General features: G+C 40.3%; 1 protein-coding gene across 7 annotated transcripts in view; it reads right to left on the bottom strand.

The window, feature by feature from the left end:
- The window catches only part of FRMPD4 (FERM and PDZ domain containing 4), a 352,077-nt gene that overhangs the window by 62,373 nt on the left and 273,197 nt on the right, over window positions 1-16,507 (bottom strand). For all 7 annotated transcript variants that reach the window (XM_054189053.1, XM_054189072.1, XM_054189042.1 and 4 more), the window contains 2 exons: window positions 6,903-7,063; window positions 4,691-4,793 (listed from right to left, as the gene is read on the bottom strand). In XM_054189053.1, the coding sequence (XP_054045028.1) occupies window positions 4,691-4,793; window positions 6,903-7,063 (264 nt within the window). The remainder of the gene's footprint in view (window positions 1-4,690; window positions 4,794-6,902; window positions 7,064-16,507) is intronic.

The following is a 16,507-nucleotide window of genomic DNA, read 5'->3' as shown; positions in this document are numbered from 1 at the left end:
GAACAACCAATTAATTGATATAGTGCATTAATACACCTTCTAATATGTTAGTTTTGCATTGTTGCTCACCTTCAAATATGGAAAAAAAACCTACATTGTGCAATGACTTTAATGTTATCTCAAAGTACTTATTGTTAAGTATGTGTGGAAAGCTTTAAGTCACGGAATCTGTATCAGCAGTAAAAGAAAACCAAGATAAGCAGCTCCTGCTACAATTTCGAAGCAACTGCGCTTCAAATACATCGTCTTTCTTTAGTATTCTATTCACTTGCTCCTTGCCTGGACTGTAACCATACATTTAGGGCTTGTTTCTTCCTCTTTTTCCTACTTCAATAACGTTCTGTCTTGAATGGAACACATCTAGACTGCAGCCGTAAGTGACGCTCACAAAGGTGACCTCTCTTTGTAAGGGGAACCATAAACATGACTTCTGGGTTTGTGCTTGAAAATAGCTCAGAAGAACATAATATGGTGGAAAAGCCATTGAACGTTACCCAGAAATAATGAGTCCTTATGTGTTTTGTCTGCAAACAGACGTATTTCTGCAACCTTGGCTTTCAAAGGACAACTTGAACACTAATTAAATATTGCCAGTAAAGCAGATCCAAAAGAATTAGATGGATGAGAATAACCTACAGGGGGTATTTATAATGAATATCCTCAATAATCTCCAGACCTGAGACCTCCTAGGATACAACAGCATCCTTCAATTCTTAAAAAATAAACCAAAATCGTTCACCAGGTTCCTGCTCAGTACCCCCTGGAGTCAGCAGAGGTGGCTTTAATACAGTTTTCTACTTAAGGAAGCTTATTTTCATAATGAATGTTTAGAAAGCACACACATAATTAAAATGTTAAAATGCAATAGAGACAATGTGAAAATTTTTGTATTATGTGCTCCCTTTATCTTCTTGCATTTTCCTATAGTAAAACCATTACACAAGAGGGACTTTCTTAAAAGATCAGTCTAACAATTTCTAATCCTGTAGGAGTAAAAAGTACACAATGAATTTGGAGCTGATAGGAAAAGGGCTGAAGAAAAACAAATGATCTGGAAAAAAAATGCTCTAGCTTATTTTGTGGAAAATTGACACATGCTTTTTCCTAATTAAAAAAGATGTAATTGACATTTTTCAGATACTTTTCTTGGTGGACATTCTGAAACCTTTTTTATTTTTTTGATTTAAGATAGACCATAGCAGAAATTATCTTTTCCGTTTTATTTTCCTTCAAAAGTATAACCCTTTTTGTAAGTAAACGTCCTGACAATGTTTTCTTGGAATACAATTAAATATTGCATTACACTAAAAACTCTGTTTACCATTCAAGGTTCACTTAACATCTAGCATTTGTGTATACTTTTCCTTGCAAGTTTTGAGTCTTGCTAAGCTTGTTAAAGCATGATGCTCATCTGGTTATGAAATATGCCTATTTTTTTCTCATGCAGTTTAGGATTTTTCTGTTTGGCATACTATGATCTTTATGTCTCTATTTTTCAAGGAGATTAATTTTTTCTACACTCTCCAATTATAAAGACAAATTATTTCTTGACTTTTCAAAAAACTTTGAGGGAAAGCTGCATAAAAATAGCCACAGAATTTCACATCATGAATATAAAATACACCTTGTTATACCTAATCAGCAAGAGACCATACAATCACAGAAAAAAATACAGTGTTGGAATATCAGTTTTTCATTGATGTGCTGCAGTGACCACAAGATGGTACAGTGTAAGATCCTGAGGGAAAGGAGGAAGAGGAGTCCAATCTCAAGCGGAGACTTCAACTTGTCCAGGACACTGGTGGGCAGGGTCCTGTGGGATGCAGCTCTGAAAGGCCAGCGCCCATTAGAGCCGGGTGATCTTCATGGAGAGCCTCCTCCAAGTTGCAGAACGGTCTACTCCAATCTGCAAGGAAGCGGGCAGGAACAGCAGGATACCGGTGTGCCTCCACAGGGAACACCTGACCAAGATCCAGTGCAAAATGGAAGTCATTCAGAGATGGAAATGGAGAGAGGATACCCAGGAGAAACAGAGAGGCTCTACCTGGCCAGGCAGGAACTGAGTTTGCAAAGCTCAGCTGGCACCAAAACTGGTACAGCATGTGAAGGGTAACAAGAAGGGCCTCTACAGCTACATCAGCAGCGAAAGCTAAGGGAGACATGAGCTTGCTGCTAAATGGGGTGGGCAACCAGACAAAAGACACTGAAAAGGCTGACTCAATGCTTTCTTGGCTTTCATCTTCAGTGGCAAGGTCTGTCACCCTGGTGCCTGAGCTTAGTGGCAGAACTTAGGGAACGGAGGTAGACAAAGACTGAATTAGGGATTGTTTAGGCAAGAGGGACACTCACAAGTCCATGGGCCTAGATGGGATGCATCTAAGGCTTCTGAGGGAGTTGGCTCATGTCTTGTAAAAGCTGTTCTCTATCTTTGAAAAGCCACTGGTTAATAACTGAAACATAGAACATCTGTGCAGTGTGGTTGTGAAATCTCCATCTTTGGAGACATTAAAAACTTGACTTGACAAGTGCTGAGCAGCCACATCTAACTTTGACACTAGCTCACTTTGAGCAAGAGGGTAGGCTGGATGACCTCCAGAAACGCTATCTCAGTTCTTCTGTGATTTTTGTGATTATGCCCATTACCTAACCTACGCATCTAAAACATACTAATTGCTGACCACAGATACGCTGCTACCAGCTGGAAAACAAGATTTCAAATTGTTTCCATGCACATAGAAAACTGAAAGCAAGCGTTTTCAAAGTTGCAGACTTCTCTAACCCATATGAAAACCTTCTATTATACAGAAGGGATTCATTATTTCCTTGTTGTAAAGAACTGCTTCTGCTGTGGTGTCAGGACTGTTCAGTGGCAGCATCTAATCCTTCCAGTTGTCCCCACTGGCATGAAAAGAAAACTCTTCATTTCAAAAGCTGTAATATACAACCCCAATACATTTCACTCTGAGGCTCGTCAAAGAATGAGTCTCTGTCAAAATCTCAATTGCAGATAGATTTTCAGAGTAGAGGTAGAATTACCGTGTAGGAAAAGCGTCACCAAAAGCTTCCCCTGGAATGCAACAACACTTAATTTAAGATACTACCTATGGAGTCAACATAATTGGGAAGGGTGACATTCTTATTCAGTTTCTCATTTGAAGGCAGACAGAGAATCAGCCACACAATAAACTAAGTTTGTCTCAGGCCTAATCAATCTATTTTCCTTGTTGTTATTACTTCATACTGCTGGCAGCAGAAAAATGAGATAGAGATCCTAATTCTGATTACTTGCATATCAAAGAATCAGGGAAAGAACGAAGAATGCTTTATCGCCTTATGAAGAGACAAAGACATCAAAAATGAGTTTAAAACCCATTTGTGAGGCTTACGCTGATGGTCAATCCAGAGTATAGGACAGAAATTTATTAGGAACAGGACAATTCCTGCAGTTCACGGTGTCTCTGTCACAAAACCCAAGAGTGTCAAAGTCTCTTCCTAATGTGCTGTGGTTCTGTTAGTTAACTTGCAGGTTAACACTTTTTTAAATCTGAAAATGTATTGTATTTTGTCTAAACACACCTAACACAGATAAAGGCATCAGTGTTGCTAGCATCTTTATGCCATTTCCGTATCTCCTTTAGAAGTTTGCTTCACAGCTGAATCCCCAGCAAATGAGCAATTATTTGCTCAAATTGTGATCTGCAAGAGGAGTACAACTACCATGGCACCTGCTGCCCAAATTTCTGGAAGCAAATGTGACATTTCAAAATAACATGGGTAACACTGACAACACTGGCAGCTACCAGTTCTGAGAAGAGGTACTTGCACAGTTAAAACCTGAGTATCTCCCAGGAACTGACTAGACCCACCAATTCAGAATTTACACCAATGAGAAGGAAAATACAGAAAAAAACCCTGGTGCCCAGTGACCAGGCTACTGGAATTTAAAACAATCAGGTTTATATTTAATTTTTTAATTACAAGTCATTTTTCTATGCAATGCACTAACATTTCTTGTTACACAAAATGCAAAAGTTATTATGTGAACAACATCACATTTTTTTCTACATCCTGAGCATTTGTCAGTCCCTGTCCTTTCTTTCTTTCTACAGCTCATTACAAATACTGACATTTCTCCTTTCCTGCACTCTCCACGGTCACTTTTTTGTCTTGTTTTCTGACTCCTATCTACACAGCTCTGACTGCTCTTTTCACACAAACTACCTGCCTGCAATCCACCCAACCGTTCTTTGAGCTTCCCAAAGTATTCCCACTTGGTCTCAAAAATCACCCCACCGCTTTTTCTTTCCTCTTCACATAAGACGGACCTGACTCAATTTTCTTCATGTAAAAAAAATGCAATAGAGCAACAGTGACGGGAGCTGCCTTGTTCCAGGAATTATCCTTTCAACAACCCATACCAAAAATAAGTAACAGGAGAACACTATTCCTCTTTTGATACCTGAGTATTTTGGAGCTGTTTCAATATCTTATATTTTTTCAGCTACTCATAGGACATTTAAGAAGACACTTCATTTCAATACAAAAATACTTCACTGTTCTTCATTATGACTAAAGTAACATTATTTTCTCTTTTCTTAGTCACAAGAAGGCAAGACTTGCTGTATTATCAAATGACTGTGCAGGCAATAAGCCACTGGGTTCATAGTTTAAATGACAGGACATCAACTACCTGACAAGGTCGATGACTCTCTCCCTTGGAGCAGTGCTGACTGGCTCATCATTAATCATTATGATCTGATCCCCTGGTATAAGCTTTCCTTCAGAGGGGCCGCCTGGAGACAGATGGGAAAAAAAAGCACAGGTTAGCAGACCACCGTAAATGCACAGACACACTCTGTTGTTCACATACTATAAGTGTCTTTTTCTTCAACTAACGGCATGTTTAACGCTATTTCTGACATTACCAGTACTTCCTCACCAGGAAAATTTCGAAAGCCAGTGGCTTAGCAGCATCTACTGAAGTTCTTCAAGTTAATTTCCAAGCCCACATCCAGCCGCCTGAAAATAAGGCCTTAATTTTCTGGACGGCCAAAAGGACCCATAAGAGGTGGCCTAATTCAGCCTTTAAGGTGTGATCAACCATACCTTACTCATCCCTGATCAATGTTTCTCTGATATTCTTGTAAGACCACCCTGAGGATGACTCCTTTTCCTGTAAATAAATGATCCTATTTAACTACTGTTAAGATCAGGAAGTCTTTTTCCCTGGTATCTACACCAGATGTTGCTTTTTGCAATGCATTGTTTCCTGTCCCAGGGAAAGTAACACAGGAGAACATCTTATTCCTCTTTCCTATGAAACATCACTTACACATTTGAAAGTCATTTCACAGATCTCTCCTCTGACTTTTCTGCTCTGGGCAAAATGAACCATTTCCTTCAATCTGAAACAGTACTTTTCTATACTTCCAGCCTCTGAGTCTCTTTTCTTCTGGATTCCTACCACTTGGTGAACACAAGTTTTACATACATCCAAAAGCATTGCCACTTTCAGTTCAACACAGATATCTAGCATTGGTCTGAGTAGACTATCAGTGTCTACTCAGTGCTTTGGATTCTGACACTGCTGACATTCATATTGAGTTTATGCTTTATAAAATGCACATAATACTTTGCTTCTCAGCGTGATTACATGCCCAGAAGAGGGTGTGACATTGCAACTGCTAGTGAAAAGATACATCCTCTCTGGTCTTCTGTATTCAAACTCTGCAATGACGATACATAAAAACCGCAATAATATTACCAGTTTGAAGATAAAGTCTTAAAAGAAAATGTTACATTATCAAAACCAATTCATTTAATAATTGAGCTAATGCCGTTCCTTTCGTCTGTTTTGGTTGAAAACTTCACTTCCAGCATAAATGGATATAAATCCATGTACGAGAACGTTGTCCTGAGTTCATCTTTCCTCCTATTCACTTGAAGCAGAATATAGTAAACATCTTTTCCAAACATTTTCAACATAAAACTACATTAATAACGCTAACTTGGGAGAAAAGAACTGTCTGGATCTAGTTCAAATACTAGTTACGCTGCTCGCTTCATCTGAAAGAAATACAAATATAATCAATGCACACACGTGGGTAAATGAGATCAGAACTTCATAAAGTCGATTTTGCCTCTCCTCTGCTCTCTGCGGGGGTTCTGGAGAACATATTGAACAAGAGCAAAGTCAAATCTCTGCCCTTGGCTCCAAGGCAATTTTACGTAACAAGTGAACTTTTAAGCATAGGGAATAGGAGCCCGCTATTCAGGAGACTGATTAGTCTCAGGTCTGGTCCCCCACAAGTTCAAAAATACCACAAAACTCATTAATTTTCACTTCAGGTAAGACGTTTAGGCATCTATTTTGACCTGGCTTTTTGCACATAGTTAAACAGAAGTATCCATTAAAAAAAAAAAAAAAAAAAGGCCAGAAATAACATCCTCTTTTTCAAAACCAAATATTATAGCTAGAACCAAGTATTATAGTTAGAAACCTAGTTCTCCTTGGGAAGCTGATGATAAAAAGAATGAAAAATATGCAAGTTTTAATTTCGCAACTTTTGAAAACACTGATTCAATGGCAATGAAGGTGACATCAAACCAATATAAACATAACAGGGAGGAGACCTTCTTTCCTTGAATGAAGTGGGTCAACTTTTTTCAGGCAAACAATAGTAATGGCTCAGAGCAATAACCTAAAACTGGCTTTTTGCTAACACATTTACATAACATTCAAAAGTGAGTGCAAGGAGGGAAACTACTGGCTTAAAATCCTACCTACTCCTTGCAATTACTTTGTCTGCCTGAATATTTTAACAGTACTCAAATTTGTAACTCTAGTTCATCTCAGAGATTAAGTCTAAGTTTGCTTCTGGGGTCAGGTGGGGAAAACATACCTGGTGTTACTGAGCGTACAACAACTGGCTTTTCACTACCAGCCACAAACCCAAATCCTAGCACAGGATCCCTCCTCATTTCCACTTTCCGAGGGGCTGGAGGGGTTATTTGGCAGCTGTCTATTCGAGGGTCTTCAAATGTGGCTGATTGTGTCATGTGACTGTGAAAAAAAATAAAAGATGGAAAAAGGAAAAAAATCATTAAAACATGATTTTGTGGTACCTACTTGAGCCAAACAATTTCTGCAACGATATGAGATGAATACCTGAAGCGTTCTCACTATAGGAACTAAAACATCAACTTAATAATTTTCTATTAGATTTTCTTATACATAAAGTAATAATGCTGCTCGCAGGTTTCAAATACTAATCAATAGTATCAACCTACAAAGAGGTCTCTCTTTGACAGCATACATTTAATCATACCCCATATATGACAGAAAAATAACCCGACATTGCCATCCTTGCTCGTCTTTGTCATCCGTGCTTGAATTTTTCATCCTTCATTTTTTGGAAGGGAAAAATAATAGAGTGACCTACTCATAATGTAAAACGTAACAATTAAGAGTCTGCCAACCTTTTGCAAGAAGAGAGGACACACATTTAAATTTGGTTTTCTAAAATATTAAGCAAGTTTCCGAGCTGTGTCCCCTCAGACCACCTAAGGCACAGGTAACAGCTCTATATTTACTACTCGGGTAAATTCTCCCAAGTCCCTCCAAACTGTTGCAGGGCAAAAAAAAAAGAAAAAAAAAGAAATTAAGAAAATATATTTATCAGCAATTACTAAAATACTTTATGTTCAGCTACAGTGTTATGATGAAGCTTACTTATTGTACCTAGAAGAAAAAATTCTCACAGCTGGAGGGAAAGATCTTGATTTTTCAAGCAGAAAATCAAAAGGATGAAAGCTATCCAACACCACATATCCATGAAAGAGGTCATGCTTTAAAAGCATAGAGACTTCTAAATTAACATTAATAAGCACTGAAATGTGACTGATGCTGTACGCAGACTGAACTGGAACATCCTTTGTGTTTCCCACCTAATGCCTGGAGCTCTCCGCTGAGTCACAGCTACCAATTCCCAGTGCCGATTAGACAAACAGACCACTCCAGTGTCATACCCTTCCAAATGCCATTAACTGAACTCATGTGCTTCAGGAAACCTAGTCACCATTGCAGACAAGCAACACCAGGTCAGCGTAGCATAAAGACAGACTACAGCTCATGGCATCAGGTTACTGCAGTCTTGACAGAGCTCAGATAGTATTTGTTTAAAGCTGCCTGGCCAAGAGTTAACTCTTTTTTTTATCTTCAAGAGACTGTAAACCTGCAGGTGCCGAACTAATTCCAGCTGTCGGTGGATAAATGCAGTAGACAAATGGAGCCAAGTCCCAGCCCCGTCTGCAGGGAGGGCACAGGCTCCTGCGCAGAGAAAAGTAACGGCCCGGTGCCCAAACTAAGAACGCCACAAAGGACATCAGAGAGGCAGATATCCCTACAGCAGTTGGTAGTATCATCAGTTTGAAAGGCGGTCTCCTCATAAATAATTAACAATACAAAAACCAAGTCATTTTCCCATATCCTTGATAATCTTACATATCCCATGTTATAACACGAGAGTTAGGGGACATCCCACGCGACCAGAATTGTTGCTTTCACCTCCGGTCCCTTTTCCTCCTTCAGATACAGTTCCTGGAAGAACTCCAGACAGGTGGTGCGTAAGGAGAAAGGCATCATTTGGAGATCTCTTTTCAGCATCAATGACATGCAAAAACTTCTCTGATCCTTCCCCAACACATACACCTTGGGCATGACATCAATTTCTATTCTCTCCATGGTCGGCTTCTATTACTGATACACAAAAAAGCAGCAAAATCTCAGTAAACTCTCAGCGGGAGTTTATTCCTGTGACTGGGTTTTTCTAGGGCTTTTCTTCAAAGAAACTCTCTATTCCTATCACTAGATTCAGTCTGCCTAAGAGCAACGTGCAGCCTTTTAATGCATCACAGGTAGCAGAAGCTACTTCCTTGTACAAATAGGAGAGAGAAAGAGAATATCTCTGTGCTCTCCTAGTATCTACATCAGGTGAAGTCAGCAAAGAAAATATATTTTCTTTTACTAGGTATGGCACCACATCTAACACTTCATACTACTCCTGTTCCTCCAGTTTTTTAAAATTAATTTTAGATATTTTTCTAGTATGTTTAGTCAAAAGAACTGTTAGAAAATCCAGGGAGTTTTATGCAGGCTCTTTATGAAATCTATTTTCAAGTCCTCCCAGCCCCGCTTCTCCCCATCAACGTCTATTATAATTTGAGCTTCTAGGTATCCAAACATTTTGTCTTTTAAATAGGATACTTTCTGAGTTGTCACCAGTATTCCATAAACTATCTATTTCAACTGGTGAACTTTGCTTTGGTAGAGAATACAAAACTCTGCATTTGTCACCTCGCTTAGGTGACAGCCTTACCAAACTTCCCACAAAGTTAAAACGTTCTATTTAATCATTTCTTCCTAATAGCTGTTTCCATTTTTGTAATTGGGGCACTACAAGCTGACGCGATCTCCAAGGAGGAAATGCCGTATTTACAAGCAACTTGAAAATACCGCTCGAACCTTTGAGAACTACTTTCCTGCCATTGTACATCCTCTCTCTTCAAGTACTTGTGTAGTCTGCCTTGAAAACTAAATCATGAAGAAAAAAACCACCACAAAACAATCCCCGAAAAACCCCACTAACAGCTACACTTCAGATGATAACAGATTCCAAGAGCAGACATAGAGATTTGCTCAAATGAGCAGCTCTGCTCGTGGATGCCTCGCTCCAGCCATTGCAGGGGCTTGTGCTGGGAATCTGCGGCAGCACAGCATCACTTATTCAAAGTCTAAGCCAGAGGATCAGCGAGGAACAGTCCATCATGATTCTGAGTGGCGCAGCAGGTTTTATTGATTTTTAAGGCTATCCACCTTCAACTACATCAACTAAAAAGACTCAGCATCTCACGCTTCCACAGCTTGCTGCATCAGATATTCTTGTATCATTCAGTACGTTGGAAGCGTATTTCAAGAGAGCAGCAAGATATATGAATATGATCCCAGAAGAGATTAGATGAATACTCAAAGCTTCGTGTGATGTACGTTGACAAAGCGGCTTCCTCCTGTGGCTAGTCCATTATTGAGATGCCAGTTGTAGTACCATAGTTCAAGACTAATTTGAATTTTTGCATTAATTGGGGATCTTTGATCTCCATCTCATGGAAAATATTGACTCCTGAAGAATAACTATGCTAAGAGTTCTAAACCAGAATCTAATAAACTTGGACTCAAAACAGCCACCTTGGGGAATCTTACACAGAGCATCACTTAAAACAGTGAAACATAAGAATAACTCCAACACTGCCAACTTCCAATTTGCTTCAAACATAGTAAAAAATGTGTTTAGATGGTACTGTGCCTAGATTATACCTAAATATTTATTTTTCAGAAGGAAAAATGGAAGAAAAGGAAAAAGGCTAGGATTTTAAGTATGAGCTGTTCTTTCCAGACTCACAAACACAAGCTGCCCTTGGATCACCTTTTCAAAAAGAGATACTTATTTCCTACTATTTTCAATGACTAAGATGAGTCTCTGCTTTACAAAAGGCTGTCTTCTCTGATGTACTCTTATCGTGAACAGCGTGAGAAAGATGCCATTATTAAGGAGAGTAATTGTTAGAGAATTTCTTCAATGGAGATTTTTATACACCAGCCTCTTCCAAGAGGTAAACCACCAGCTATGGAGAATCATGGAAGTGTAATTCCAAGTACTCATGCTCAAAAGCTCTCTGTGGTAAGAGGGCAACAGGGCAAATGAAAGAGAAGGCATCTGAGTGTGCATGCACCGACACACGGAGCAGAACGGAGGCATGGCAGGGTGGCATAAGATTGCTGTGCGCACTCATCCCCAAAGGGGCCTGGAGCGAGTGAAGGAGGAAGAAAACTAGGAAAGAAGAGTGATTCGGGGAACAGTAACCAGCTGCGACAAGGCAGCCAGCACCTGCAAACACAATTCAGCTGCCCAGGACGTTATGGGGAGCCAGACGTTACAAGTGCATGCCTGAATTCATGCTCGGGAAACTCGGAGGTATGGCTTGAAGCTGGCACTTTGAATCTTCAGATCATTAGCTTCATAATGATTAACTTGGTAATACTTCCTATGGAAACCTTCTTAGTATTTTCCTCATTCAAACTACATGCTGAATAACCCAAGGAATATCTAAACAAAGACTGTAATTAAAAGGAGAGCTTGATTTAATAATGCATATTAGTAATTAAAAGCAAAGTATCCAAGCACAATGATTTTTCAGCCTTTGGATTTTGACGTGTCATTCCCTGACAGTTAGGGATTAGTGGGCTAATTCTGAGAGGTTTGTCTATGGCAGCTAAGAAAAGCCTGTCCTCAGCAGGCTCAGATTTGGTATGCAGGAGTTTGCATTTCCACAGGAAAACGCTTACGAGTCCAACTCTCCTAAGAAACTGAAAACTACGGCATGAATCCAGCGACCCTGGTTATGATAAGCATTATTTTGGAAATATGTAACAAAGGCACCCGAACAAATTTAGCTCCATTCTGTTATGACAGCCAAAAAAAGAGCAGAAAAGGTGACACCTCAAGGTGAGTTTAATGCAGCTGCACGCCCACAAACACTATAAAAAACGTAACCATAATCAAATGGCTGTTGCATCATATCATGACAGTGTGGAGACAGGCCGCATTTTTGGTGTTTCATTTTGTGTTTCCCTATTACAGCTTGTTTCATTTACTTCAAAGGTTAACACCAATTCTCAGTTTTGAGGGTTTTAATCCTTAGCTTTTAAATAGTCACAACGTCTCTAGTATACAGATTGATTTAACTACAAAATAGACTCTGTTTTGACTTGAGACACAGCAGGTGTAATCCTGGTCAATGACAGAGAAGAGCCTGTGGAAATGTCAAACCACTCATGGGCTGATGAGTGAAAGTGGGCGAGGAGGATGGAGATAAGGACTTTTTATGAAAGGTTTAATTCAGAAATAACAAAACCACTTCAAATTGTTGAGCACTGTTAAAATCCTGTCTCATTAACTCTGAGAAGGTGGAGGATCTGCTTTGTTGATTGCAGCTGTGGTTTTCAAAAAGACCCATGCAAGTTGAGGACACCAAACAAACCTTCATTTACAATTGTCCATCTGAACCTCTGAAACCAGGAGATTCTGCCCATCCTGCCCTGAAACTACACCTTGGTTGATACTCTATTGAGTCTCGGGTTGTGCGCTCAAAATTTCCTTTGCAACTGGAAGTGGTAGAAGCTACTGCAGCAGCAAAAGAAAGTAGATTTGATTCTTACTTTATCACCTATCTTCAGGAATTAGCTCTAAGTAAAATGGCTTGAGACTCGAGAAGCCATATGGAAATCGGTAACAACATGAGGGTATTTTATACTTTTCCTCTTGATAATCTGGAAAGACTACCAAAAAAACGATGACAGTTAAAAGGAAACTGTCAGAGGTGAGAACAAACATGCAAACTCTCCAAAAGACGAAAAACTGACCTTCATTTATTTATCTTAACTAGTAGCTAAATATGAAAAATAATCTTCCTTCCTTCCTTCTCTCCTCAAGTTCCTGGCACCTCTCAGTATACCTCAAGTTAATTTATTTTCTCCAAGAAATCCCACAAGAATTATTAAGAACTAGGACACAAGTGTCAAAATCATGCATCAACCGTCTCTGTTTTCTACTTGGAAATGACATTTCACAAAAAAAAGTGCCCAAATAGTCATTACATTGCGAAGTAAAATTGCTGCTTTTACAGAGAATCTGGTCGCTTGACAAACTCTTTTTTGCTCCATTTTGCAGCAAACCAGAGAATCGCTCACAGCTCCAGAGTTCTTTTTAGACATATTCAACACAGAAAAGTTTTATTTTCAGCTGTTCAAAAAGGAGGCAACTTTTAACACTTCCATAAAATATTCTCTACATTTTCACTATTTTCATGCAGGTGTGTATGTTGAGAATTCAGTATCACAGGCACAAAATATAGCTGGGAAGATTTATCAGATTTTTTTTTTTCTTTCTTTCTAGGACTATTTTTCTGCCCCGGTGTCAATTCTATTTTTTTCATAAGCTTCTTCAGCAGTTAAATCCGCTAAAGTCAGGTCATTTTATAGCACCCTAGAAAATGTTTGGCATATGCCATCTGGATGAACATATGGTAAAAATGTAATTAGAAAGAAAAAGGTTTGCTGGTTTCAGAAGAAGTTGGTGACAGCTTTTTGATAAAATTGGATGCAGGGAAATCTGACACGTAAAAAATTTGAAAATCCACTCTTCCTCCACTGCCGGGCATGATGTGCAATCTAAAGCAAGAAAAAATGAAGCAAAATCGCAGTGAATAAAACTGACATGAATACAAATTTAGAGGAATAAAAAGATTTATGCTCAGCTTCAGGCAGGCACGGGGAGAAATACGCCGGAAGTGTACGATACAATGACAACTAGTACCCTCATATTGAGAATATTACATGCGTAATATGTGAACGCTTCTGCAATCTGCATATATTGTGTACAAATGCTATATATTGTGAAGAAAACCGTCCTGGTTTGAGGTAAAACAGAACCAATTTCTTCTTTCTAGACTTGAATCCTACAAAGATCCCGTGGAAATAAGGCTCAAGTACCAGCTGCAGACTCGCAGTGGTTTGGTTTGAATTTTGTATCTATATATTGCCAGAGAGGTTTCCTTTTATTTTCCTTCTCTCAGGATGGCCACAAGCATTTTTGGAGCTCTGTGTATGATGAACATTGAGTTTCCTGCCTGCTGTATTGAGATGGGGCTTTTCAGGCACCAGCCAAATAGCAGCAATTGCATAGAAGCACGTCGTTGAAAATTGGCCATGGCAAAGAAAGGGCCACAGAGGAAGGGAAGGAAAGACATGAAGGGACCCCACAAAGAGGAGCTATGAATATCACAAGATAAGTTACAGGACAATAAAAGGGAAAAAAAATAATTTGGTTTTCAAGGCTTGACTACGTTCGAAATAAAATCTCAAAGGAGAATCTCTCCCAAAGGAAGAAAATACGAGCTCCCAGCAACACCGGCCACCTGAATGCTGGAATTGCCTCCTGCGTAAGCAGAGCGTGATGCCAGCCTCTGCCTTCCTTACTGCCTGAAGCGCACAGCCAATACTGGTGCACTGACGATGACTATGTCTTAACTGCACCCGTACACATATGGCACACAATGCGTGCTGACAGCTCCCCCCCCCTGCCCCTTAATGTGCAATTATGCTGCTACACACTGTTCTGAATGGCATTTCTGCATCCAGTATTTTTTCCTGGCAACCTCTTCCCACCAGGATGACGCTGGCTTCAGCGGAGATGCTCCTGGTTTGGAAGCCGGTATGTGGAAGGAGATTCAGTGGCCCGCTCTGTTGGCTTGAGCAGGCTTTCATAGCTAAAGGAAGCTCACAAATTATTCATATGTACTAGACTGTGAATGAAGAGCCAACTGCCTCCCACATGTGATTCCAGGGCAAACCCTGTGCTGGGGCTGCATGGGCACAGGGCAACCTCACCATCGGAGGGAGCAAGGCAGCAGAAAACGCTGGGACGAACATCAGCAGGTTACTCCAAGGGTCCCAAACACACCACCAACTGGGCCTTGCCTTTTCCTGGAATAGAGATTTAGGATCCCACCAAGTCACTGCCATTTCCTTCCTGGAAGGAGCCTTTCAGCAAGTTGGCTCTCACGTGTGCAGCACAGGCTGGTGGTACAGCTCAGGGAGGCAGGGTGTTCGGCCACCTGCCTGGCCCAGGTCCTTCAAGAAGGAAATCACGTGAGTTGTTTTTGTTAGAAATCAGAATTACTAGCTCTCCTCCAAAGCAGGAATTTCTCACATTTACTGGGATAGGATCTGAAGTACACCTTGTCTTTTTCCCCACAAAAGGCATTTTTCTTTATGTGATCTGAGCAGCTCCATTTAGAATGGTGAACTACACTGGGGGCTTTAAAGATTAATTGAAATATAGCTTTTCGTTACCTTCTATACACACATCAATAAACCCTGTTGCAACTAAAGACATGGCAAGGGAAAAAAAGAAGATTACTAAACTGCAAGTATGCAATAAATTCATTTGGGCCCAAAAGGTCCTCTGGGAAACAGAACGAACAATTCCTATTTATCCTGCTTTAGAGAGGTTTCACGCTAACCCCACCAACAGCGACCTGTCGGCTCCTGCCTGGCCGAGCTCTGCAGCAAACCGCAGGGATCTAGGCTGAGGGCCACCAGTGTTTCTCATCCAGCGAGGAAAAGGAGGTGCCATCTCCAACTCAACATCAATGATTTGTCCAAATGAAATGTTAAAAAAAAAAAAAAAGAAAGGGGGAGGAGAAACACCATGGCAATAACTTCTGAGGTGCTGATTAGATAAGGAAAGCTCCTGACTAAAAAAAATCTGGTCTGGTGCAATGCTGGAGGCATGTGTCATTCTCTGTAAACGCTGAGTGTGGGTACCCTGATAACATGGTAAGACGGCAGAATCCAGATTTAACATGCCCATTGTAACCCCCTTGGTGCAGCTGGGTTTAGCATGAACAAACAGCTGAAATACTAAGGCCCCTGCTTCAGCATCTCTGTATCTGCCTAACTCCTGGTAGCTCAGTACAGTTATGAGCATATGGCGATAAGCACTTACAAGAGAACTAAGCCACATTTGTTTCTTTTGAACTTAATCTTCCTCATTCCTTCAGCAATCGAATGGATGAGCAGGTCCCCAAAGGGCTCTGAATTATTTACTGATTTCCTTCCTTTCCACAGTTTGCATTGGAGGGCTCCTGAACCAAAGCCAGCCCTTCATCAACCCCACGTTTCACCTATCATCCCTTCAGCAAAACAGAGCTTTTCTCAGGTGAAAACTAAACATCAGCTGAAAGCAGCAATCAGGTGGAAGTAGCAGCATACAGGTTAGCATATACAAAGTGGGTACTCAATAACTGCAGTTGCCTAGTTTATCCACAATCACATATTTAAAGTTTCAGGGATATAAACTACTATATCATTCTGGTGGGTACAGCTGTCAGCACTCGGAAGCAGGTTGGAGAACTGACTTCAGCAAAGGGCAGGAACCCAGTTAAAAACTCAATTAGAAATGTGAGTTTCTCTGGGTTCAGGGGCACATGGAGAAGCAACCTGTACGTCAGTACAATAAGCTGTCTCCAGTTTCCCATGTCGGGCATCAATTCTCTTCCCTGGAGACTTAAGCACAGGGAAGCCTAGAAAGGTGCCGTGCTTTTACAAAGAGGTACAACTGCTGCACTGAAGCAATGAGTGCGAGGAAAAGCTTTTCCTTCTCCGGCCAGCCAACAGAAGTGCGTTTACATAAAGTGAAACCCATCTACAAGCAACCAAGGTGTACAGAATGACTTTAAAAGGTTTTCATAATAACTCATAAAAGCCCTAAAATCAACCCTTCATGTTCTGTAAGTGAGCCTTCACCGTCGGTCTTCAAAGCAAACCTTATAATTCTGTAATGACTCTGGAGAAGGCTTGCAGGAGAGAGGGGAAAAGAGAAACCATCTC

Source organism: Rissa tridactyla, chromosome 1, assembly GCF_028500815.1.
Source record: "Rissa tridactyla isolate bRisTri1 chromosome 1, bRisTri1.patW.cur.20221130, whole genome shotgun sequence".
In the NCBI taxonomy this organism is placed as follows: Eukaryota; Metazoa; Chordata; class Aves; order Charadriiformes; family Laridae; genus Rissa; species Rissa tridactyla.
The sequence above is the reverse complement of the archived record's forward strand: the minus strand, read 5'-3'. Positions and strand labels throughout refer to the sequence as shown.